Consider the following 24,422-nt stretch of genomic DNA (forward strand, 5'->3'; position numbering starts at 1 on the left):
AGATAGATACAAGGCTGGATGGATACATACATGGATGGATAGACAGATATGTGGATGGATAGATAAATAGATACAAGGCTGGTTGGATTCGTAGATGGATGGATAGACAGACATATGTGGATGGATAAATAGATACAAGGATAGATGGATAGACAGACAGATAAGAAAGATAGATATGTGGATGGATGGACAAATGGATGGATGGATACATATATACATACATGGATGGATAGAGAAATACATACATGGATACATACATGGATGGATAGATAAGTAGATACGTGGTTGAATAGGTAAATGGATGGATGGTTAGATACATACATAGATACGTGGGTAGATAGATGCAGACATGGATGGATGGATAGAGCATTTATTAAGCACTTACTATGGCACTGTGCTAAGCATTGGGTACATTTATATATAAACATATACATGCCTATGTATGTGTATATACAGACACACACATATACATATACATACACATATACATATATGTATACATATACATATACATATACATATACACACACAGAAAGATAGTTCCTGCCTTCAAGGAATGTAAGTTCTAATGGAGAAAAACCACACATAGAAGGTCACTTCACAGTGGAAGTGTAGGGTGAAGCCACTAGGCCATGGGGGCAAAGTGGAAAAGCAGTGGGGATGGTTCATGAACTGAGTGGTCTGATGTGAGCACAGCTAGCCTGGAGGGATACTTCCTCAAATGGTGGTTCTTGGAGAGTCGATGGCCAGTTCTTCACCCAAGCCCATTTCCCCAAGTAATACCAGAGAGGGAACCTTATGGAAAGAGCAACCCAAGAGGTAGGATGTCCGGCAGATGGGGCACTGGCCTTCCTTGACTGGAGTCAAGGAAGGCCTGGCTTCAAATCCTCCCTCCGATGTTTGTTACCTGTGTGATCTTGGGCGTGTCACTTAATTTACTGCACCTCGGTTTCCTTTTCTGTAAAATAGGGTTTAACCATTGAGATTTCTTTCAGTTCTAGATCTATGATTCCTTCTTGCTCTGCATCTCTGATTCTATCTGTAGCTATTTTCTCTTGGTAGATTATAATCTCCTTGAGGGCAGGAACTGTCACAATTTCTGCCTTTGTTTCCTCAGTGCTGAGTACAGTGTCCAGGCATAAGTAGCCTTTCAGAAATACTGTTGAATAGTTGAGTCCTTTTTCTTCCCCCTGGTGCCCTATGTCCTTTGTCCCCAACCTTGTAATTACTGCAACGTTACAGTCAATCATTTCTTTTTGGAAAGTGCTGTATAGCATTGAGGTGCTAGAGAATTATGACAGTGTATTAAGAGTGCCAAGACATTACAACAGCATTAAGGTCCCTTACCTGTGCACATGGGTGATCTCCTGAGGACAGGGTTTCATTGTTGTCCATTGCTACCCTTGCTGACCTTCTGATGGCAAGGTTCTGGTGTCTGGTAACTCAGCACCTCACCCCAGAACACAAAGTCATTGGATTGTGTTTTCTCATCTGTGAGTCACAGCCCTCCTCACAAACTGGAATTTTAGTACAAAGAATCATTTCCCTTTGTAGAAAGGATAATATTGTGGCTTTAACTGAAGTGGGTGCTTGAGAATAGGGGTGCAGCTTATGTGGGATGCTATGTTGTGCACCAAATTAGACTGATTCCTTGATCCTACTCCTAGTACACACACACACACACACACACACACACACACACACGTACATCATATAAATTGTTTTTCTTATGCTTTGCCAGGAGGACATCAAAAATGTTTTATGAGTGCATTGTTTTTATAAATAGTCACTTTTTGATCACCTCCCTCAAGTAGTTCATCCAGAACAACCAATACAGTGACCTTGTCTGATAATGTGTTACCTTCTGCCTCCAGACAGACAGACACACACACACTCTTGCACGCATACTTGCCACCTGGAAGAGGGAGGCATGTTTTGTTATCTCTTTTCAGTGACCAACATTTTGGTCATTGTCATTTCTTTTAGTCTGACCTCATTCAAGTGTTCTTTTTGGTTATTCTATTGTCCTCATGATGTCTCATTGTCCAGGAGGATTTTAAAAAGGCCCAGGGAGACAACCTAACTAAGGTGGTTTGTGAGCCTAAGGTGTCTGAGGCAGAAGCTGGGACCCAGGACTGCTCCCTAATCTTGGCTCAATCTGAAGTAAATCCGAGCTGCCTGTTCTTGGTTCTGGATTCAAAAGGTGGTGAGTGATGGGCCTGTTTGGGGCTCAGACAGCTGGGAGGTATGGGAGACAAGGGACGGCCCTGGGGGTGGGCTTTGGACCATATGGCTTCCCAGTGCTTATGAGAGGGGCTCTCTTTGTCTGACTCCAATGAGACTGGAGAGATTGGGACTTGAAACTTTTTAAATGGAACAGTAGGGCCAGGGAGGCGTGGAACAGGGTAAGCCGGGCCACGTTCCCAAAGGTACTAACTTCTGTTCCTAATTCCAGATATTTCTCACATGCTCGAAGTCATGAATAAGCACAAGTCTAACCTGGAAAAGGTAAGGCCTTTGAGGTGATCTTTGAGTCCTGGGGCTCCGGCTATTGTTGGTTGAAGCAAATGGCTTCTCCGGCCCCTTCTCTCCACTTTCCCCTGCCCTTTCCCCAGTCAGGGAAACCCTAATTGCTCTTCTCTTCTCGAATTATTTTCATCAAAGGTCCCAGTACCCCTCTGAATCTGAGCCAAATCCCAGCTACCCTGCTAAGGGAGGAGTTAGAGGCCGCCACTGAGAGGTGGCATCTGGAGGAGCGAGCCCAGAAGCCATAAGCAAGTCTCAAAATAATAATAATAACAACTTACATTTTTATGTGCTTATAAAATCCTTTGACATCCATTCTCCAGTGGAGTACGTTGATTGTGGAGGCGATAGGTTGAGAGCCAGAAGGGATCTTAGAGCTCTTGTAGGCCATCCTGGGTCCTCATTTAACTGGTGAGTTAAGTGACTCCCAGGAAGTGAATTAGCTCACCTAAGGACCCCATAAGGGGCAGCTAGATGGTCCAGCAGATAGAATGCTGGGCCGGGAGTCAGGAAGACTCCATACCTGACCTCAGGCACTTACTGGCTGTGTGACCCTGGGCAAGTCACTTAACCTCGATTGCCTCACCAGAAAGCAAAAAAACAAAACAAAACAAAAAAATAGGTCTTCCCTCTGGTGCTTACTTTGTGGGGTAACTAAAAGCAGTCACTTAACGTTACTGAGCCTCAGTTTTTTCATGTCAAAAATGAGGAGTCTGGACTCTGCCATCCCTCCCAGGTCATTATAATCAAATTCAGTGTTCTTTTCCCTGTGCTGAGCTAGAAGGTGTATATAGCATTTTTTTCTGGCCCGGGACCTGTCATTTCACTGGGTAGAGAACTACTGAGGAAACAATCTACCAACGCAGATAGGTCGGTGAGTCAGTCAGTGGGCATTGAGAAGCGACTGTTGTGTGCAGGCATTGTGCCTAGGAACCGAGGACACAAGAAGGGCAAAAGCCCTTTCCCTTAAAGGGCTCACATGTGATTATGGGAGACAGCGCGCTAGCAGCTGTGGAGATTCAAGATCTATGTATGCCGTGTAACTCAGAGGTAACATCAGAGGGCTCTGGCTAGGTTCTAACATTTGTGGTCTGGAAGAGTTGTCTGGGGGCGCTGGAGAGATCCAAGGGATTTATCCGAGGGTGCTCAGATGAGGTCTTTCACTTTTGAGACCAGGTTCCTAGCCACTTGACCACACTGCCCCTCAGTACAAAGTTACCCCATTTTGTGGAGCAAGAAACTGAGGCCAGGGAGATTTTTAGTCACTTGGCCAAAGTCACGCAGCTAATAAACGGCAGAGGTGGAATTTGAACCTAGGTCACTGGAGTCCAGATCTTCCTGGTGTAGTAAGTGGGAGCACTCATATTCTTGATGCATTCACCCTTTGTCCCTGGCACGTATCCTGCTTTACCCCTGGATCTGCTTTTTTTATTCCCAAGCGAGCACACAGACACACACACACAACACACACATTCATGCACTCACACACACATGCATACCTACGCACTCTCACACTCACATACACATGTGCACACTCACACACTCTCTCACGCTCACACTCGCCCACCCATACTCACCTATATAAAAACACATACCCAGAAGAGCACTTCAAGTTGCTTTTTAGCTGAATGTTATGACCTGTAAGAAGTCCTTCTCTTTACCTCACCACACACAACCCCTAGGGTCAGCTTCCACCATACATATGTAACCACCCATGGTTCACAACCTTGACTTGGCTTGACACTAGCTGTGTGGCCCTGGGCAAGTCACTTAACCCCAATTGCCTCTCAAAAACAAAACAAAACAAACAAACAAACAAAAAGACACAACCTTGACTTGGCCCCAAACACATGGGAACCAGGAGGGCTTGGTTTCTCCTCCAGTCCTTAGCCTTATCCTATCCTTCCTTCCCATGACTGGCTTCCCATGAGTGACAGGCCTTTGTCTATGTCCACATTGTTCCTAGTTAGGGATCCAGGACTTCCAGGAGCAGGACATCCGGAGTCACCAAAGCTATTCCCGAAAAACACTGATTGCCCTGGTCACCTCAGGTCTCTTGCTGGCAGCTCTGGGCACGGCTGGCTACTTCCTCATGAACCGTCGGAGCTGGAGCCCTGCAGGAGAGAGACTGGTCAGTTCTGGGGGCTGGTGGGGACACCAGGGTCCGTTAAGAGAGGAGCCAGAGGTTTTGCAGGGCAGTCATAGCATGATCACAATGTCATAGCTATAGTGTCAGAGTTGGAAGAGACCTTTGAAGTTCACAGAGTCTAACCCTCTCATTGTAAGGGTGAGAGAAACTGAGACCTCTGTGGGGAAAATGGGAGAGATATGAAGAAAGCATCCCCTTCCCCACTGGAAATAACAAGCCTTCCCTGACTCCCTTTTTCCATATTCATCCAGCTTTACCACAAGGTGCTGGGTTATGGGAGAGGGAGGGTCCTTTGCTCACTGGAGTCCAGTTTGTGAGGGAGAACCTCTGTGTTTAGTACATAGAAAGGAACGCTAAGGTCATGCACTCATTGCTGCATATGGGGAAAGCTACAGAGTTGGGGAGGGTGTGGTGGAGAGAATAGGAGTCTTTCAGATTATCCAGACTTACAAAGCTGTTAGATGCTGGGAGATACCTCCAGGACCCTTCCTTTGCCCCATAGGTGGGTGGTGGATGTAGCAATCACCAGCCCATCTGAACTTTGTTCAGAAAGAGGTTGGGGCTAGGAGACGAGGGAAAGTTGTGGGCAGATATCTTGGGAAACTCTGTTTCCTGGCCTAGCATCCTGATATGCCTCGCCTGCCCTGGGAATGTGCTCTGGCCGGGGGGACCATCCAGGTCTCCCTCGCAGGCCAGCCTCTTGCCATCAGTGACATATTTTGGTGCCTCTCTCCTCTGTCCCCAGGAGCTGGAGCCCTGACCTGTTCTTCAGGAAGAATGGAGTCTTCAAATACAGATGTCACTCCGCTCCTCCTTCCCTCCTTCTTGTTTCCCCGTCTCTTTGGGACCCACACCAATTGATCCCATGCTTTCCTGTTTCAGTAATGCTCCCTTTATTTATATACTGTCTAGGGAGAAGACCCCTATTACACGGAGAATGGTGGAGGCCAGGGCTATGGTGCAGGCCCTGGGGCCGGCCCTGATTCACAGGAAAAGGCCAGTCAGAACCGAGGGGCCCAAGAGAATGGGACCAGCCAGGCCACATCCAGCAATGGCCACTCGTCAAGACAGCAAGTGGTGGCTGATACAGAACTGTGATGGGACAAGGAAGGGCTTGGAGCTGGTGGGGCCAGGAGAAAGACCTTCCCCCTAGAGAGCTCTATGGCTCCTCCCCACCTTTCCCTCCCTACTGTCCATGTAGCACCCCAGTTCCCAAATTGTTCTTACCCTTTATCATTCTCTCTCTCTCTCTCTCTCTCTCTCTCTCTCTCTCTCTCTCTCTCTCTCTCTCACTTCACACAGCTTTTTGTGTTCCATAGCTTGGGCTAGGGGAGGAATTTCTCTTATTACCGGATGCCCAGGTCAGTGGTGCCTCTTTAATGCTCTGTTCAGCGTGCCTGCTGGGGACCCTAACTCTTACCTTGGTCTATTCAGGGCCAGGGTGTGACAAGAAAGAACCAAGGCTCCAGAGCCCATATATAGGACTCTATAAATAGGGACTGGGCGCCTGGGGCATGAGCCAAGCTCCAGATGAACCTCTCTCCCTGCTAGATCAGAGAGTTAGTATCTCTGCCACACTGGTCTCTCTCCCCACTTCTACCTCCCCCCCTGCGGCCCCACTCTTCTATTTCCAATTCCTAGGAAGAGAGGAAAAGTTGGGGCTGCCAATGCTTCTGTGAAGGATGCCCATTATCCAGGACTTTCCCTTCCATTTTCTTCCTTTCTTGTAAGGAAGCCACATTAACCACTTTCTGTCCTTCCTGCCTATATATTCAAGACTAAACAACTTGTTTTTCCCCAAATGTTTCCCTCTGTCCTCCTACAGAACAGAATTGGCTGTCCTTGCCTTCCCTCTTAAGCCCAATACAGCCTAACCATTTCTCTTGTAAGTGAATATATCCATGGGCAGCTCTCTGGGAGATGGAGATTAGAACCAACCAGATTCTTAAATTTTTTTGGTCTGTGCTCATGCATTTGTAGGTATATATACTGGTATGTGGGGACATATCAGTGATAGCAAATTGTGCTCAATCTTGGCCTCCTCTGGGGAAAGTGGTGGGGGGAGTAGAGACTGCAAACCTCTTCTTGGACACAGGAAGCTGGGTCGAGGGGTCCCACCTGTTAGCAGCTCCTGTTGCCTCTGGCTTCCCTAAGAAAGTGCCCAAACAAGAGCCTTGGAAAGGCAAAATGACATTATTTCTGGCTGTCGCAGCTTTGACCTCTGATTTCTAACACCTAGCCCCTCCGTCTCAGCCAAGGTCCTTATCTGTGGCTCTCAATAGTTTCTACTGGTGCCATCCCCTTATGAACCTCACTCCCCCAGTTCCCCATGCCTCCACATCCCTTTCACACCCAACAACTCTTTGCTCACCACCGAGAATCAGCCTCTTGGGAGAAAAGGATAGAATAGTTCTGGGGAGTGAGGAAGCAGGAGTCCCTAGGTTCAACAGCCCTTTGAAGCATCACTTTCCAGAGGCAGGGAAGAGGGTTGTAGTTTTTGGGTTTTTTTCCACCTTGAAAAAATGTTTGTAAATACTGTAATTAAAGTGATAGTAAAACGGGTATGTTTCTATTGCTCCGGTCTGGGCTCTTAATTCAGTAAACATTTATTAAGCACTTATTTACCTTGTTTGAGGAACTAAGCACCTGGACATTAAAAAAAAGGCAAAAAACATGACCCCTGCCTTCAAAGAACCCACATTCCAATAGAGGAAGACAAGCAAAAATCATACCTGAGATAATGACCCTGCCTACCTGGCCACTGGAAGTGGGGACCTCTGTCTGGGGAGGGTTGTTTCTAGAGTATGCTGGCTCAATGGACCCAAAGGCCAAGGAGTCTCTGCTCCTTCCATTTGTCAACCTTGAAGAAAAAAAATAACTCCAAGGGGTGTCTTTAAGAGGGTTATTTCTTTAGGGGGTATAGTGCCAAGCTGGAGGGAGGTGCTGCTCCTACTGACTAGGCCCTGAAAAACCTTCGGTGGAGAGGGGAGGAGTTGTGTTGAAGGAAAGGCCACCTACTGGCCTTTGCGAGCTCCTGCGGCTGGGTCCTGTCCCAGGCGTCGCATGAAGCCATGGAAGGGAGCAGGGAGACGGGGGAGGGCTGTGCAGGAAGGGACCTTGGAGGAAGGAAAAATGGAAAGACCCAATGTTAAAGCTAGATGCTATCGACCTTGGCAGAATAATGGTTTCTGAATACAAGGATGGCCAATACAATCAGAATTTTGGAGGGGTGTGGGAATTTCATGAGGGCTAGCCCATTACAGAGGTCTATTCTGTGAGCTCTGGGTCTAGTTTCTGTACGCCTCCCTAAATGAAGAAACCTTTTGGTGTCTGAATAAAAATACAAGGGCAGGGGAGGTCTTATCCCTTTTCTACCATCTGTAAAATGGGAAAATTTAAAATAACTACTACTTACCTCAGGGTGGTGGTAGAGAACATGCTTTTTATAAACCAGAGGCACTAAAGAAATGTGAAATGTTATTACCATCCCTGGTTCTCTGCTTTTCTTCCAGGACCTGAAGCCCAAGTCTCAGGGACCAGATAACAGCAATATTTGGGGAGCTCACTCTCTAGATACCCTACCACCTGCTAAGACATTGTCTTTCACCCACCACTTTAGGAGAATAAGTGTAAATGAAATCTCATACACCCCCTTCCCCACCCCCAGATTTTCCTTAGTCCTTTCTGGCCTTAGGAAGCCAAGAGGGCATAATGCCAGTCATGTCTGCACAGCTCAGTGACTCCAGGAAACTTGCAGGGCATGTAAATGGGGTCAGAAGCTACCAGGGCCAAAAGAAGGTCTGATCCTAGCATCCTTATCTGGCCTAGACCAGGCCTTCCCCTCCAACAGCTTCCTAGTCCACGCCCCTCCCAATCCCTTTACCCTTGGGTTTTTTCTGGCCTCATATTCAGACCCCATGTTCCATGAGGCTCTAGGGGAGGAAAGGGAATTGAGGCTGGAAAAATCCAAAAACAGGAGTCTTGTTTGTCACTGTGTCGGGGCAGGAAAGGGATGATGGTTTTTGGTAACTAGCTGGATCTGTGAAGGTTGGGGAGGGGTGGGGCTGAGTTATTGTGGAACAGACTGAGGCAGCTCCCCTGAAAATACAGGGGAGGGGGAATATGGGTGTTGTGTTTGATTTTTGTCTTTGTATTTCCAGCACCTAGCCCGGTACCATGCACATAGTAAGTGCTTAATAAATGCTTGTTGAGTAATTGATTGCTGGTAGCAAGACCCTAGCGACAGCAAGGTGGCAAAGTGGATAGAGCACTAGCCCTGGGGGCAGGAAGACCTGAGTTCAAATGTGGCCTCAGACACTAGCTGTGTGACCCTGGGCAAATCACTTAACCCTGTTTGCCTCAGTTTCCTCATCTGTAAAATGAGCTGGAGAAGGAAACGGCAAACCAATCCAGTATCTTTGCCAAAAAAAACCCCAAATGGGGTCAGGAAGAGTCGGACAGGATTGAAATAATTCCAGAACAGCAAAATGCCTGGAGTACTGGGAACCTGTCCAACTCCCACCCCGATGTAGGATTGGGGGGAGGGGGAGGTTTGTGTCTGTTGGAGGCTGAATGCTGGGGGGCAGGGGGGGCTGGGCAGTGTAACAGCTGGGAAGTCAGACCCCTTGCACTGGTACCCCTAGGTCGGTCCCACCCCGCAGGACAGAGATGCGACAATCGCCCCACCTACTGGCCTTTGCGAGCTCCTGCGGCTGGGTCCGTCCCAGGCTTCGCATGAAGCCGTGGAAGGGAGCGGGGAGACGGGAGGGCTGTGCAGGAAGGGGCCTCGGAGAAATCCTTTCAGAGGCCATCTATGTTTCGGCTTCTCGCTTCCCCCGCCTTGCCCCACGTCCCCTTTAGCAAAACCGTGTGGCCCCTGCCTGCTCGGGACGTTCTTTTCGCTAGCTGATGGGGGAACATGCGAAGGTGGGGAGGAGAGGTATTGAATTACCTTTGAGGTTTTGCCTCTAGGGCATTCCGGGCAAGAGCCTTGTTCTTGGCTCATTTATAACCGGGCCCTCCTAGGATCACAGAACATTCGAGCTGGAAAGAGCCTAGGGGAGGATGTCGGCCAATCCCCTCATTTAGCAGGCAAAGAAAACGAAGCCCAGAGATAAGGAATTACTTGCCCAAGGTCACCTAGGCAGCGGGGAGCAGAGCCAGGATTCCAACCCAGGGCTCTTGTGGTGGTATTATGAAATATCTCCTTGCAAGGTCTTGCCCATCTGCCTTAGCAATGATTAGGGGCCCTGGGCTTGGGGAGAGGGACAGGGGGACCCGCGGTGTGCAACAGCAATGGGAAATAAAAAGCCTAGTTTGATCTTAGGCTACATTAAGAGGAGAGTGGAGGAAGAATTATTTACTGAGTACCTACTGTGTGCGAGGCTTGGGAGGGCGGTACCACCCACCGAAGATGAATAAGATACAATCCCTGCTCTCAAGGGGGTGTACAACCTAGCTGAGAAGAATAGACACGCACAGTCATAACCACAATACAAAGCAGGATGGCATTGATCGGTATAAAAAGTATTAGAAATTTCAGAGAGAGAGAGAGGTTACTCCTGGCTGGGAGCCAGATGTAGGGGCAATTAGGGAAGACTTCATGGAGGAGGTGGCATTGGAATTAGGCCTTAGATATGCAGAATTTTAACAGGCAGAGATAGCATGGGTCAAGGGTAGCAAGGATGATTAAGACAAGTTTAGCCGGTGCATAGAGTATGTGTTGGAGAGGAGTAGGAGACTGAGCTGGAAAGATAGATTGGAACCAGACTGGACAGCCTTGAATGATGCAATTAAAAATTACTTTTTTTCAGTAAGCAACAGGAATCATTCAAGATTTTTGACCTAAGGAGTGATAGGATCAAATTTACACACCTGAAAGAGTAATTTAAGCATTAAGTCATTCAGTAAGGAAATGCCATTGGAGGATATTGGACAAAGGAGAGATTGGAGGCAGGGAGATCGGTTAGGAGTCCAGGTGAGAAGTGAGCAAAGGACAGGGGGATAGCAGTGGAAATGATAGGAAGGGGATAAACATTAAAAACTTTGAGAATGTAGAATAGACAGGCGATGGTGGCCCGAGCCCACTGCTTTCCTGGTATGGCTGAGTCAAGAAGGGATACATTAGATTCATGCCAAGACTGTCAGCACAAGGTGGATGCCCACAATCACAATCAGAGGTGTAGGCTTTGGGGAGACAAGCTAAATCAAACAATCAGCACCCCAACACTTACTTCTTAGCATGAATCCCTGCTCTTAATAATAGCTAACATTTGTACAGTGCCTACTATGTACCAGACACTGCTAGGCACTTGACAAATATTATCTCATTTTGACTTTCACAAAACCCTGGAAGGTAGGTGCTATTATTATTCCCATTTTACAGATGGGGAAACTGAGGCAAGCAGTGGTCAAGTGACTTGCTTGGGGTTACACAGCCAGTAGGTGTTAGAGGTCAAATTTGAACTTGGGTCTTCCTGATTCCAGGCCTGGTAATTGGATCCACAGCACCACCTGGCTTCTGTTGCTCTTGCAATAGGTTTCCTGCTTCTTTCTCAACCACTTGGATTTAGGGTCTTGGCCTTTGGTTCCTACTTGCTTCCATCCTAGTTCTGGTCCTGCTTCTATCCCCATGAGGAGGCTCCTTGTCCAAAGGCTCTGGCCCTAATCACCTGCATTCCAGTCCTTACCACATAGTAGGCACTTAATAAATGCTGGTTGACTGACTGATTGTACATCTTGCCTCCAAGCCAGGCAGGATTCTACATTGACATCTAGGTGGCCAGCTAGCAGGGTGGGTAGTGTTGGACTTGAAATCTGGAAGATCTGAGTTCAAATTGTACCTCAGCTACTTCACTTAACCTCCCTCAGCCTCAGTTTCCTCATCTGAAAATGGGGATAATAACAGCACCTACCTCACAGAATTGTTGTGAAAATCAAATCCATGTAAATCACTTTGCAAACCTTAAAGTTTTCATATAAACGCTACTGTTATTATTGCCAATTGAATATTGGAGTGGAGAACAAGCATCAGGGATGACCCCCAGATTCTGTGCCTCAGTTTGCCACTGAGTCTGGTAGAATTGTTTTGGTTTTGAGGGGGATGATAATAAATCATAGACATATTGTCTTAGGGAAAAAAAATCTGGGGGCAGCTAGGTGGTGCAGTGGATAGAGCACCCGCCCTGAAGTCAGGAGGACCTGAGTTCAAATCCGGACTCAGACCAAACACTTGATGCTTACTAGCTGTGTGACCCTGGGCAACTCACTTAACACCAATTGCCTAAGAAAAAAAGAAAAGAAAAGAAAAAAAATCTGTTCTCCATATTGAGTGTGAGATACTAGTTGACCATCTAGCTGCAGATATCCAAAAGTTAGTTGGAGACCTGGGGCTGGACCTTGGAAGAGCTATCCAGGACAGAGGTAAAGAGATACCAGCATCATCAGCAGAGAAGCAGTAATAGCTGAAGCCACATGGGAAAGGATGGGAGCACTGACTGCAGAAGAGTTATTATTGGGGATACAGCATTGGAAGACTGTCCATCCTTAGTGGGCAAAGGGAGGAAGAGGGGCCTACAGAGAAGAGACAGCAGAACCAGAGTGGTCAGAAGAGAATCACAGCAGTGCAAGATCCCAGAAGCCAAGGAAGGAAAAAATCCCTAGAAGAGGAGGGTGATTCACCATAACAATAATAATAATAATAATAGCTAATATTTGTTGTTGTTCAGCCATTTCAGTTGTGCCCAATCTTAGTGAAGCTATTTGGGATTTTCTTGGCAAAGCTAGCTGAGTGGTTTGACATTTCCTTCTCCAGCTCATTTTATAGATGAGGAAACTGAGGCAAACAGGGTTAAGTGACTTGCCCAGGATCACACAGCTAATAAGTGTCTGAGGCTGGATTTGAACTCATGAAGATGAGTTTTTCTGATTTTAAGCTTAGTGTGCCAACTAGTTGTCCATAACAGATTTGTTGTTGTTCAGTTACGTCTGACTCTTTGTGACTCCACATGGGGTTTTCTTGGCAAAGATACTGGAGTGGTTTGCCATTTCCTTCTCCAGCTCATTTTACAGATGAGGAAACTGAGGCAAACAGGGTTAAGTGACTTGCCCAGGGTCACACAGCTAATAAGTGTCTGAGGCCATATTTGAACTCAGGTGTTTCTGACTCCAGGCTTGGCACTCTATCCCTTGTGCCACTGCTTAAAGATTTTCAAAGTACTTTGCATATATTATGTAATTTGACCCTTAACAACAACTCTGTGAGGTGGGAGGAGTTGTTATCCACATTTCACAGATGAGAAAACTGAAGTTAAATGACACTCAGCCCAGAGTCACATAGTGGGGTAAGTGGGATCCAAACCCTGACTTGAAGTCCAACACTCTGTCTGCTGTGCTGATAGGAGATAGAGCGTAGAAGAGATCAAAGAGGATAAGGCCTAAGAGGAGACTTTTGGATTGACAGGTCTCCAATTCCCTTCATCCCCACTGTCTGTCAGTAAATTCATGCTACTGTCTAACCCTTTTGCTGTAATCTAAACCCTCGGGCTGAGAATACATAAATCAGAGTGAAAAGTTCATTCCTTCATGTATGATTTATTGATTATCTGCTATATGCAAAGCACAGTACTATGAGCTGGATAGGTTAGCCCTCTTAGCATGCCAGAAAATAATGATGTGAAAGAAAGTCCTCCACATATGGACAGCTCATGTGTTCCAAAAAATCTGTCTGATATTCCAGATGAAGGTTGTACCAGAATGAGGACAAACAAAATGTAGTTACTGAAAATATGACAGCCGCAGCGGGCTAACAAATGAGGCAATCAGGGTAATCAGCTGGTGATGATTAATCGTAACACCTACTCGTGGGTCAGATTGTGTGTACATGTGTGGGGGGTGCTATGAATCATGGAGCGTCTGATCTCAGAGGAATTGAAATTGTAAGTAGCTTAGAGGGCACTGAAAAGACACACGGTGGGCATCAGCACGCTGACGTACGTTACCAATGACGACTGAGTGCGCAGGGGAGCAAGAAAGGCATCATCGGGGACACAGAGGGCCGAGAAGGGAGGTGGACTGGGCAAGGATGGAGAGTGAGAGGCAACAGATGGACAGCCTGAGTGCAGGATGGAGGCCCCTGGGATATTAAAAAAAGCCAAAGTAAGATCCCCAGTATATCATTGTTGTTATTCAGTCTAGTTCGACCCTCCGTGACCCCATTTGGGAGTTTCTTGGCAAAGATACTGAAGAGGTTGGCCATTTCCTTCTCCAGCTCATTTTACAGATGAGGAAACTGAGGCAGACAGGGTGATGTGACTTGCCCAAGGTCACAAAGCTAGTAAGTGTCTGAGGCCAGATTTGAACTCAGAAAAATGAGTGTTCCTGATTCCAAGTGCAGTGCTCTATCTACTGCACCACCTAGTTGCCTCCTGGTATGTTGGGTGTATTCTTAATGGAAGGTTTGGGGAAAACAGGATTAAGAGTTGGATGGATGCAAAAGAAGGAAATAAGCATTTATTAAGCACCTACTATGTTTCAGGCACTGTGCTAAGCACTTTACAAATATATCATTTGATCCTAACACCAACCCTGTGAGGTAGGTGCTGCTATTATCCCTATTTTATAGTTGAGGAAACTGAGGCAGACAGCAGTGGAGTGACTTACCCAAGGTCACACAGGTAGTACGCATCTGAGCCTGGATTTAAACTCAGGTCTTCTTGACTCCAACCCCAGCGCTCTATCCATTGTGCTATCTGGCTGCAACAAAGAAGGCACAGAGGGGTTCTGACATTTACCACACCAGTAAAATCACAGCTCCATTTAAGTAGTTGTGCACATACATATAAATATTTGCATATGTATATGCATGAATATGAATGCATGAAAAGAACAACTAGCATTTATTTGTGCTTTAAGGTTTGCAAAATGCTTCACACATATTATCTCATACTATTCATGAAATAGTAGTTATTAAGCAGGGCAGCTAGGTGGCTCAGTGGATAGAGTACTGGGCCTGGAGTCGGCAAGATCTGAGTTCAAATCTGGCCTAAGACACTGACTAACTGTGTGACCCTGGGCAAGTCTATTTGCCTCAGTTTCCTCATCTGTAAAATGAGCTGGAGAAGAAAATGGCAAACCACTCTGGTATCTTTGCCAAGAAAATCCCATGGATAGTATAGTCTATGGGGTCATGAAGAATCAGGCATGACTATTACGTGCCACACATTTTGCTAAGGGCTGGGGATGCAACATAAGGAGTTGCCATTTGAATGGGGGGCAATGACACATATAAGGCAGTAGCGGCCAGTGATGGGGGTTCTCTGGTTTGGGAAGTTACCACGATGGGAAGAGAGGCCGACATACAGCCTTCCTAGTAACAATGGCAGGATTGATTTGATCACGGTTTCAGAACTGGACAGTAGTAGATTTGGGGAGGGCCTTTGGGGAGAGTCAAGTAGACTGGAAAGTGAATGGGTGGGGAGGTGAAGCAGAATGAAGCATGGCTTGAGTCAGCCTAGATATAATAATCCATATGAGCCCTGCCCCCATCAGGACTTCTGGACCTAAAGGAATGTTTATGTGCGTGTGTGTACGCACATATATGTATACACACATACACACATATATACATACATATCCATATACATAATTTGGAGGGGGGGGTGACATAATGTGGGTAGAAAGTTAGCCTAAAAGTCAAGAGGATCCAAGTTCAATACTGCCTCTAACCCATAATAACTGTGTGATCCTGAGTAAGGTGCTTACTCTTTTTGTGCCATCAGATAGCTCTCTAATATTGTGTTACAAAACAATTTCCAATCTGCCTTGGTAGAGAGACTTTCCTTACTGGGAGTTTTCTATGCCAATCAAACAATAAACATTTATTAAGCACCTGCTATGTGCCCAGCAATGTGCTAAGCACTGGGGAGACAAAAAGAGGCCATCTGAGTCAACTAGGTGGCGCAGTGGATACAGTAACGGGCCTGGAGTAAGAAGGACCTGAGTTCAAATATGGCCTCAGACCAGACACTTGACACTTACTAGCTGTGTAACCCTGGGCAAGTCACTTAACCCCAATTGCCTCACAAAAAAAAGAGGCCCATCCTCTGGGAGCTGATAATCTAATAAGAGAGACAGCATGCAAAAAAAAAAATAGACAAAGCAAGCTATATAGATAGGAAATAATTAGCAGAGAGAAGGTACTAGAATTAAGGGGGGGTTGGGGCAAAAGAATGGATTTTAGTTGGGACTTAAAGAAAGCCAGGTAGGTCAGCAGGGAGAGCATTCCAGGCATGAGAAACAGCCAGAAAAAATGCCTGGAGCCAAAAAGGAGGCCAGTATCACTAGATGGAAGGGTATATGGTGGGGAGTAAGGTATAAGATGAATTTGAAGGTGGTATGGGGCTAGGTCATGAAGGGCTTTGAATGTCAAAGAGCATTTTGTGTTTGCTTCTGGAGCAATAGGGAGTCATTAAGTGTGTGCTTGTGTGTGTGTGTGTGTGTGTGTGTGTGTGTGAGAAAGAGAGACAGATAGACAGACAGACAGATAGAGAGGTGGTTTGTTCTGCGCTTTAGGAAAATCACTTTAACAGCTATGGAGGATGGATTGGATTGGAGAGAAATTTGAGGCAGGCAGACCCACCAGCGTGCTCTTGTAATAATCACAGTGTGGGGTGATGAGGGCCTTCAGTAGAGGGGTGTCAGAGGAAAGAAGGGGGTGTAATCAAGAAATATTACAAAGGTGAAGTCAACAGGCCTTGGCAATAGCTTGAATATTGGGAGGGGGTAAGAGATGGTAAGGAATCCAGGACAATTCCTAGTCTGTGAGCCTGAGGACCGTTAGGATGGTGTTACCTTCTGCAGTGATAGGGAAGGTTGGAAGGGAGGAGGCTTTAAGGGGAAAGATAATGAGTTCTGTTTTGGACATGTTAAGTTTAAGATGTCTACTGGACATGTAGTTTTAAGAGGTCTGAAAGGCAGTTGGAGATGCAAGATTAGAAGTCAACAGAGAATCTGGGAGAAGGAGAGATAGATTTTAGAATCATCAACACAGATGTGACAATCAAATCTGTGGGAGCTGAAGCGATCACCAAGTAAAGTAGTGTAGAGGGAAAAGAGAAGAGGGCCCAGGATAGAATCCTGAGGCACACCTATGGTTAGAGGGTCCAGCAAAGGAGACAGAGAAGGAGAAAAGGAAAGGAGTTAGGTGGGAGGAGAACCAGGAGAGAGTGGTGTCCTGAAAACCTAGAGAGAAGAGAATAGCAAGGAGGGGACAGTGGTCAACAGTGCCAAAGGCTGCAGAGAGGTCAAGAAGAACAAGAACTGTGGAAAGGCCATTGGATTTGGCAGCTAAGAAACCATCGGTAACTTTGGAGAGTTACTAATTCCATGGAAATTCAATTTCTGTAGAATAAGATCGGAAGCCAGAATGTAAAGGGCTAAGAAGAGTGTGAGAGGAAACAGAGGCACTTATTGTAAGCAGCCTTTTCGAGGCGATAGTTAGTGGAGATGAAGGGGTCAAGGGAGAGTTTTTTCAGGCTGGGACAGACGTGTGCATGTTTGCAGGCAGTAGGGAAGGAACCAGAGAAGGAGGGAGAGATGGAAAAGAAGTGAAAGAGTGGGGACGACAGAGGGTGCAATTAGTTGGAGGAGAAGGGATGGAGTGGGATTGCCTGAACAGGTAGAGGGGTTAGCCTTGGTAAGAAGTAAGGCCACTTCATCATGGGAAATGGGTGAAGGAGGAGGACGTGGCAGGAGGCACCTGATTGATAGGGAATGAGAAAGAAGGAAGAAGAGGGAGCTCATGGTGAATGGCCTCATTTTTTCCTGTAAAATATAAGGCAGATCATTTATCTTCCTTGCCTCAATTTCCTCAACTGTAAATTGGGACAATAACAGCACTTACCTTGCTTGTTATGAAGATCAAATGAATTAATATTTGTTAAGTACTTAGCACAGGGCCTGGCACGTAGTTGGTGCAATATAAATGCTCATTCCCTCGCTGGGGAAGTCCCTCAGCCTCTGTCTGCCTCAGTTGTCTCAACTGCAAAATGGCAATAGCAACTACCTTACAGAGTTGTTATGACTATCAAGGGAGGTAATATTTACAAAGTGTTTTATAAACCTTAAAGTACTGCATAAATGCTAACTATTATTCCTTATAACTTTTGTGCAAGGCTCTATCTTCATTTCTGTTTCAATACCTTTACCTTTCTCTTCATCTGCATTAGGTTGTAGGTTGCTTGAGGGCAGGGACTGTCTTTTGCTTCTTTTTGTATTTCTAGCACTTAGCACAGTGCCTGGCACACAGAGGGCACTGATTGACAGGACTACATTTTTTTCTCCCCTCCTCCCACTGTCACAAAATCAAGTGCCTCTGGGGAGATATTGCCCTGGGAGTAAGGCCCAACAGTAGCTTGATATCTGGAAGGCATGTGGAAAAAGGAAAAAAAAAAGATGGCTCACATCTGGTAGATTTCATTGCAAGTGCCTTCCCATGGAAAGAGAGAAAGAGCAGCAGTCTTGACAGCTGTTGGATGTCAGCTACAGGGACACCAATTATGGGCTTTCTTTTCTTTCCATTACTTTTCTTGGAGGGAGGGCACCTGAAGGGACAGCATGGTGTCATAAAGATCACATTAGACTTAAGAGTTAGCAGCAGATATGGCCCAAAGTAAGTCATTTAATCTTTCACAGCCTCAGTTTCCTCATATGTAAAATGGGAATAATAAAATGCATCTTGCTTAATGCATAGGGTTGTTGTGAGGAAAGGACTAGGAAAGGACTTAGAAAGCACTTAGCTCAGTCCCTGGCACAGGTTAGAAGCGTTATACATGGTCATTGATTGATTGAAAGCAGAAAGAAATGTAAGCAGTTACAATTTTGAACACATTTTGGCAGCACTGGAATAAATACCTTGTACTCCTTTGGCAGTGGCCGCTAGGTGGAGCAGTAGATAGAGTGTTGGGCCTGGCATCAGAAAGACATGAGTTCAAATCCAGCCTCAGATACTTACTAGCTGTGTGATCCTGGGCAAGTCACTTAACCCTGTTTGCCTCAGTTTCTTCCTCTGTAAAATGTACTGGAGAAGGAAATGGCAAATCACTCTATTATCTTTGCCAAGAAAACCCCAAATGGGGTCACAGCCAAAATGATTGAACAATAACATTCTGTCGGCAACTCAGTGAGTATCAGTCAGTGGAGGTAGAAATGAAAGCCTGAGGCTGTCACCAAAAAGATGGTCCACTCCAACTCAATAACCTCCAGTGACTCCCTATCACCCCCAGGAACAAATGCAAAAATCTTCTGTTTGACGTTCAAAGCCCTTCATACCCTAGCCCCCTTTCCTCCCCTCCCGCCTTTCTAGTCTTCTCTCCACCATGTACCCTTCCATCCAGTGACACTGGCCTCCTGCTCATCCCATAAACAAGATACTCCATCTCTTGCTCAGAGAATTTTCTCTAGATGCCCCCATGCCCAGACCACTCTACCCCCTCACTCTGCCTGTTCACTTCCCTGGCTTCCTCCCAATTCCAATTAAAATCCCATTGTCTACAAGAAGCCTTCTCCTATCCCTCTTAATTCTAGCACCTCCCCTCATTAATGATTCTTTTTATCTCGTATGTAGCTTGAATATATTTGTTTATATATTGTCTCCTCATTAGATTGTAAGCTCCTTGAGGGCAGGGACTGTCTTTTGCTTTTTTCTGTATCCCCAGTGCTTAGCACAGTGCCTGGCACATACGAGGGGCTTAAAAAATGCTCCTAGATTGACTGACAGGATGGGCCCCTAAATAGATTCTAATTTCCCTCCTTCTGGATCAACAAAGGTCATCTCAAATTCCTTCATACACACACAGACACACACACACACACACGGTTACTAGAATTTGCTACCTTTGTCTGTCTGATTTTTCTTATCTTCTATCCCAGGGGTTGGGTTTTCTCTGCCTTGGCAGGCTGATAACATGTGGAAGCATGAAAAAAAATGTCTAATTAATAGACTAATTAGTAGTACAAGTCTTTAATAGCTGATTATAGAAAAATCATTCAGCAGTGTCCCTCCCCATCGCCCGCCTGACTTATTTCTTTATTACTATTGTCTCTCATAAGAGCCATGGATCTGAAGTCAGATTACTCAGGTTTGAAACCTGACTTTGCCACCAACTGCCTGGTTGACCTTGGGCAAATCACTGAAACCCTCTGGACCTCAGTTCTTGCACCTGTTAAAAAATGAGTATGTTTGTCTGAATGACCTTTTAGGTCTCTTTTGGCTCTAAATACATAATTCTTTGGGAATGATAGTAACAGTCAACTACCATTCAGGGACTGGTTCTGTGATGTATGGGTTCAGTTGTTTTTCAGTTATGTCTGACTCTCTGTGACCCCATTAGGGGTTTTCTTGGCAGAGATACTACAGTGGTTTGCCCCTTCCTTTTTCAGTTTATTTTACAGATGAGGAAACTGAGGCAAACAGGGTTAAGTGACTTGCCCAGGGTCATACAACTAGTAAGTGTCTGAGGCCAGATTTGAATTCAGGAAGAGGAGAATTCAGGAATTCAGGAAGAGACTCCTCTTCCTGACTCCAGGCCTGGAACTCTGTTCAACAACACTTGACTGATTAATTAGTCCCTAAAAGGAGATCTCAGCTAAGGTCAAATATTTTCACATTTACGGAAGAGATTTTGCAATCACTGACCAGCGTGGAAAAAAGTCTACTAACAATCAGAGGTGTTCAAAGGTGGAATGGGTGGGTGATTCCTGATCCCTGGACATCTTTAAAAAGGGACAGGATGGTCACTTGTCAGGAATGTTGACTACTTGCACTGACCGTTTCTGAATTATGGTTTGTTTGTTTTTTTTTGGTTAGGCAATGGGTTTAAGTGACTTGCCTAGGGTCACGCAGCTAGTGAGTGTTATATGTCTGAAGCCGGATTTGAACTGAGGTCCTCCTGACTCCAGGGCCAGTGGCCCCCCCCCCCAGTTTCTGAATTATGGCACCTAATAGATGAGATTTTGGGTTGGCTTGCCTTGAATCAGAACTCTGTCACTCCTGGTTGCCACCCATCTCGGGAACACCCCCTCTTCCCCCCTCCAGTTCCGTTTTATGTGTTCTCTTCTCTCATCAAAATATAATGGGCAAGAACTGTCAGGCTTGCTCATCTATGTATCCTTTGTGCTCAGCACAAGGCAAGGTAGATTTTGTTAAATTGTTGTTGTCATTTTTCAGTCCTGTCTGACTCTTCATGACCCCATTTGGAGTTTTCTTGGCAGAGATACTGGAGTGGTTTGCCAATTCCTTCTACAGCTCATTTTTACAGATGAGGAAACTGAGGCACACGGAGTTAAGTGACTTGGCCAGGGTCACCCAGCTAGGAACTGTCTGAGGCCGGATTTGAATTCAGGAAGATGAGTCTTCCTGCCTCCAGGCCCTGCACTCTATCCACTGTGTTCCGTAAGGTAGATAGTAAGCATTTAATAAATGCTTGTGGATTGCTTGATTACTAGGCAGTTTCTGATGTGTCATATGAGTGGTAGAGTCTGTAGGAGTTCACCCAGATAATAATAGCGAACATTATATGGTGCTTTAACAGCTTTCCAGATATTATCACTCTGATCCCCCAGACGAGAGGAATTTGAGAACGGAGCTGTTCTGGATACACCAAGCAAAGCAGAGAGGTTCACAGCAGGGGAGAAGGTGTTTCGGACAATGGAGGCCCCGGCTGCTCAAGCCTGGGCCCGGGCCGACCAGGAAGCCTTTAACGTTGATGGTGGCAGGGATGAAAACAGACATAAACATCTCTCTAAGGTTTCCAAAGCCTTTACATCCCTTATCTCACCTCCTTATACTGGACCCTTACTCCCTGCCATTCCTCTCCCTCCCCCACTCCAAGCCCACCCCTCCTGACTGATGGATGCCTCAGTCCCTCCCTCCATCCAGGTCCCTCCCCAGCCAGACCTGGGAGACTGGTGTCTGTGTCAGCATCCAAGCCCTGCCTCTGATGCAGTAAGGCTGTGTGACCTTAAGCACGCCCCTTAATTTCTCAGGGCCTCCAGGGAACTCTGGAAGAGATTGTATGTATGTATGTATGTATGTATGTATATATATATATAAAAGTATATACGTATATATGTATATGTATACACACACATACACACACATATACATATATACACACAAATTTTTTATATATGTATATATATATATATATATATACACACAGAGAGAGAGAGAGAGATTAAGGATACTAAGAACCTAGTTTTAGAGCTGTGAGGAACCTCAAAGGACATCTAGTCCAGCCACCTGATTCAAGGTCATGCAGGTAATTTTGTCCTGAGGTAGTATTTGAACACAGGCCTTCTGTCTCCAGAAGCAGTGCTGCTCACTGAATTAGCAGTTTTTCTCATTGGCAGTGCTCTATACAAGCGAAACAGGTCTGATGCTGGAAAAAAAAATGTTAAGGGAAGTCCTGGCTGGATGAAGAAAAATGGCTCTTCTAGGCTCCTAGAAGATGGCTCCTGCTCTTGGCTCTTCTAGGCAAGGCTGGGGGTGTGGACAAAGGGCCAGAGAGGCTGGGACTTGTCTGACTCGAGCTGTTTCCTCTTGACTCCGTATGTTTCCATTTCACCAAGTTGCCTCCTCAGCCCTGGCTCAGCTGACTAGCCCGAGGGACCTCAGGAAGTCGCTTCAGTTCTGCAGGCCTTACTTCCTCATTTGCAAGGAAACTGGAGCTTAATTTGGAGTCCAGGGACCCGAGTTCAAATTCTGACTCTGCTTCTAGTAAACACTAACATTTACCTAATGGTAGCCATCTCCAGGGTGGGAGAGGGGGAAAAAATAAGTTACATGATAACTCTATTGTATATTTAAAGGGAATAGTAAATTCTACATAGATCTGCAGTTTCAGGTGCAATCCTCTTTTTTTTGTGCTATCCCACTTTGTTATGGAAATGCTTGCTCTATTTTTTTTTAAGTTCAGAATTTGAAAAAAGATTTTAAAAATCTAACATTTATTCATCACTTTAATATTTGCAAAACTCTCTACATATATATTCTCCCACTGGATTTTCACCACCTCATGAACAAAGGGTGCAAAGTCATCATTTTGCAGAGGAGGACATAGGCTGAGAAGGGTTCAGTGACTTACCCAGGGTCACCCCTTAATTCTAGGCTCTTCTCTAGTCAAGTATTTACCATTTATCCCGTCTATAGCTTGTTTGTATATAGGGGTTTGCGTGTAGTCCACCCCATTAGAGTGCAAGCTCCTTGAGGGCAGGACCTCTTTTTTGTATCCCCCAGCATTTAGCGCAGTGCCTGGCACACAGTGGGGGCTTTATACATGGTTACTGACCCGTCTCTTCTAAGCTCCCTTCCAGCCCAAAGCCAGGCCAGCACATGGGATCCCGGACCAGGATCTGGGCGTGCTCTGGCTTGTGTTCAGCGGCCCTCCCGGCCTGCACGGCGGGCGCCAGCTCTGGTGATTCGGCCCTGAGCCCGCCCAGCCTAGGCTGCAGCACTTGTCCCCGGCCCAGGCTGCGCTGCCCACACGCGGCCGCTAGGTGGCGAGGCCCCGCGAGCAGAGCGTGGGAAGCGCCCGGGCTCCGGGGCTGAGCTCACACGCTGGCTCGGCGGCCGCAGCGGAGGAGCCGGCGGCCGGCCGCGCGGCCGACCCAGCTCCAGCCTCCCTGGGGGCCCGCGGGGCCCCCTCCCCAAGCAACGCCCCCACTCCGGAAGCTGGCCCCGAGGAAAGGTAAGAGTCGGCCCTGGCCTGGCCTGGGAGCGTGCACTACTAGCTGGGGGCCTGCAGCCGGGGGTCCACTGCCCTGGGGTTAATGCCCTCCGCTGCACCACCCCCCCCATGCTGTCCGCGTCTCCCCGCGCAGCTGGGAGAAGGCTCCCGGGGTACCCCCGCCCCCCGCGGCGTGGTCAGTGGGCACGGCTGCCGGCGCGCGGGGGATCTCGGGGCAGGTGCAGGCGCAGAATCAGCCCCCTGCGCCAGGAGCTGAGCATCCCCCATGCGGGACCCCCCACCCCTTACTCTCCTCCCCTGCAGTGGGCGTGGTGCCCCTTTGCTGCAGAACGGGGCCCTGGGGAGAGGAGAACCAACGGTGGAAGGCCTAAGGAGGACCCTGGGGACAGCAAGGGGGAAGGAAGTGGGGAGGGGTCTGCAGGGTGTGAAGGGGCGCGGGAGAGACAGACAGGTGGTCGAGAGGGAGCTCTCTTGGATGCGAAGGGCTAGGCTGGTGGGGTTCCCACTCCTCACCCCCTAGCCAGGGTAGGTCGATATGGGAGCACGAGAGGAGCCTGGCGGGCGGCAGGTGCAGCCACATGTTTGGGGGGCTACATCTGCATCGCCCTGCTCTCCCAGCCAATCAGGGCGTGGCCCCGGGACCCACCCTGGGCAGGTGCGACTGCCCCTCCACTCTCCACCTCTTTCCAGGAGCCCCCTAGCCAGGGCCACCATGCGGAAGAACAGAGGAGGGGGCTGTACTTTTCCTCCCCCTCCCTCTACAGAGGGGGAGGCGTGGTCACTGCAGTAAGCTGGGGTCTCTGGGTGTGTATTTGTGGGGAGGGGCGGCGCGCAGCGTTTGCCTTCCTCGGTGCTGAAGTTCAGCCAAGTTCTGCAGGAGGGGAGTTGGGGAGCAGGAGGCGGAAGCGGGGTGGGTGGGAGTTAGGGGAATGAGCCCCCATACTCCTCAGCTTTGTTCATTACCACAGGTTATTTGGGATTTTCTAAAATGTGAGGTTTTT

At 47.1% G+C, this 24,422-nt stretch overlaps 1 protein-coding gene across 1 annotated transcript in view; it reads left to right on the forward strand.

Moving 5' to 3' along the window:
- CD34 (CD34 molecule) overlaps nucleotides 1–7,250 on the forward strand; it is a 34,685-nt gene extending 27,435 nt beyond the window's left edge. Inside the window, exons 5-8 of the mRNA XM_027871708.1 lie at nucleotides 2,050–2,206; nucleotides 2,456–2,508; nucleotides 4,493–4,657; nucleotides 5,588–7,250. Coding sequence (XP_027727509.1) covers nucleotides 2,050–2,206; nucleotides 2,456–2,508; nucleotides 4,493–4,657; nucleotides 5,588–5,773 — 561 coding nt within the window. The 3' untranslated portion in view covers nucleotides 5,774–7,250. The remainder of the gene's footprint in view (nucleotides 1–2,049; nucleotides 2,207–2,455; nucleotides 2,509–4,492; nucleotides 4,658–5,587) is intronic.
- Nucleotides 7,251–24,422: the final 17,172 nt, after the last annotated feature.

Source organism: Vombatus ursinus, unplaced genomic scaffold, assembly GCF_900497805.2.
Source record: "Vombatus ursinus unplaced genomic scaffold, bare-nosed wombat genome assembly UNPS02014798.1, whole genome shotgun sequence".
Classification (NCBI taxonomy): Eukaryota; Metazoa; Chordata; class Mammalia; order Diprotodontia; family Vombatidae; genus Vombatus; species Vombatus ursinus.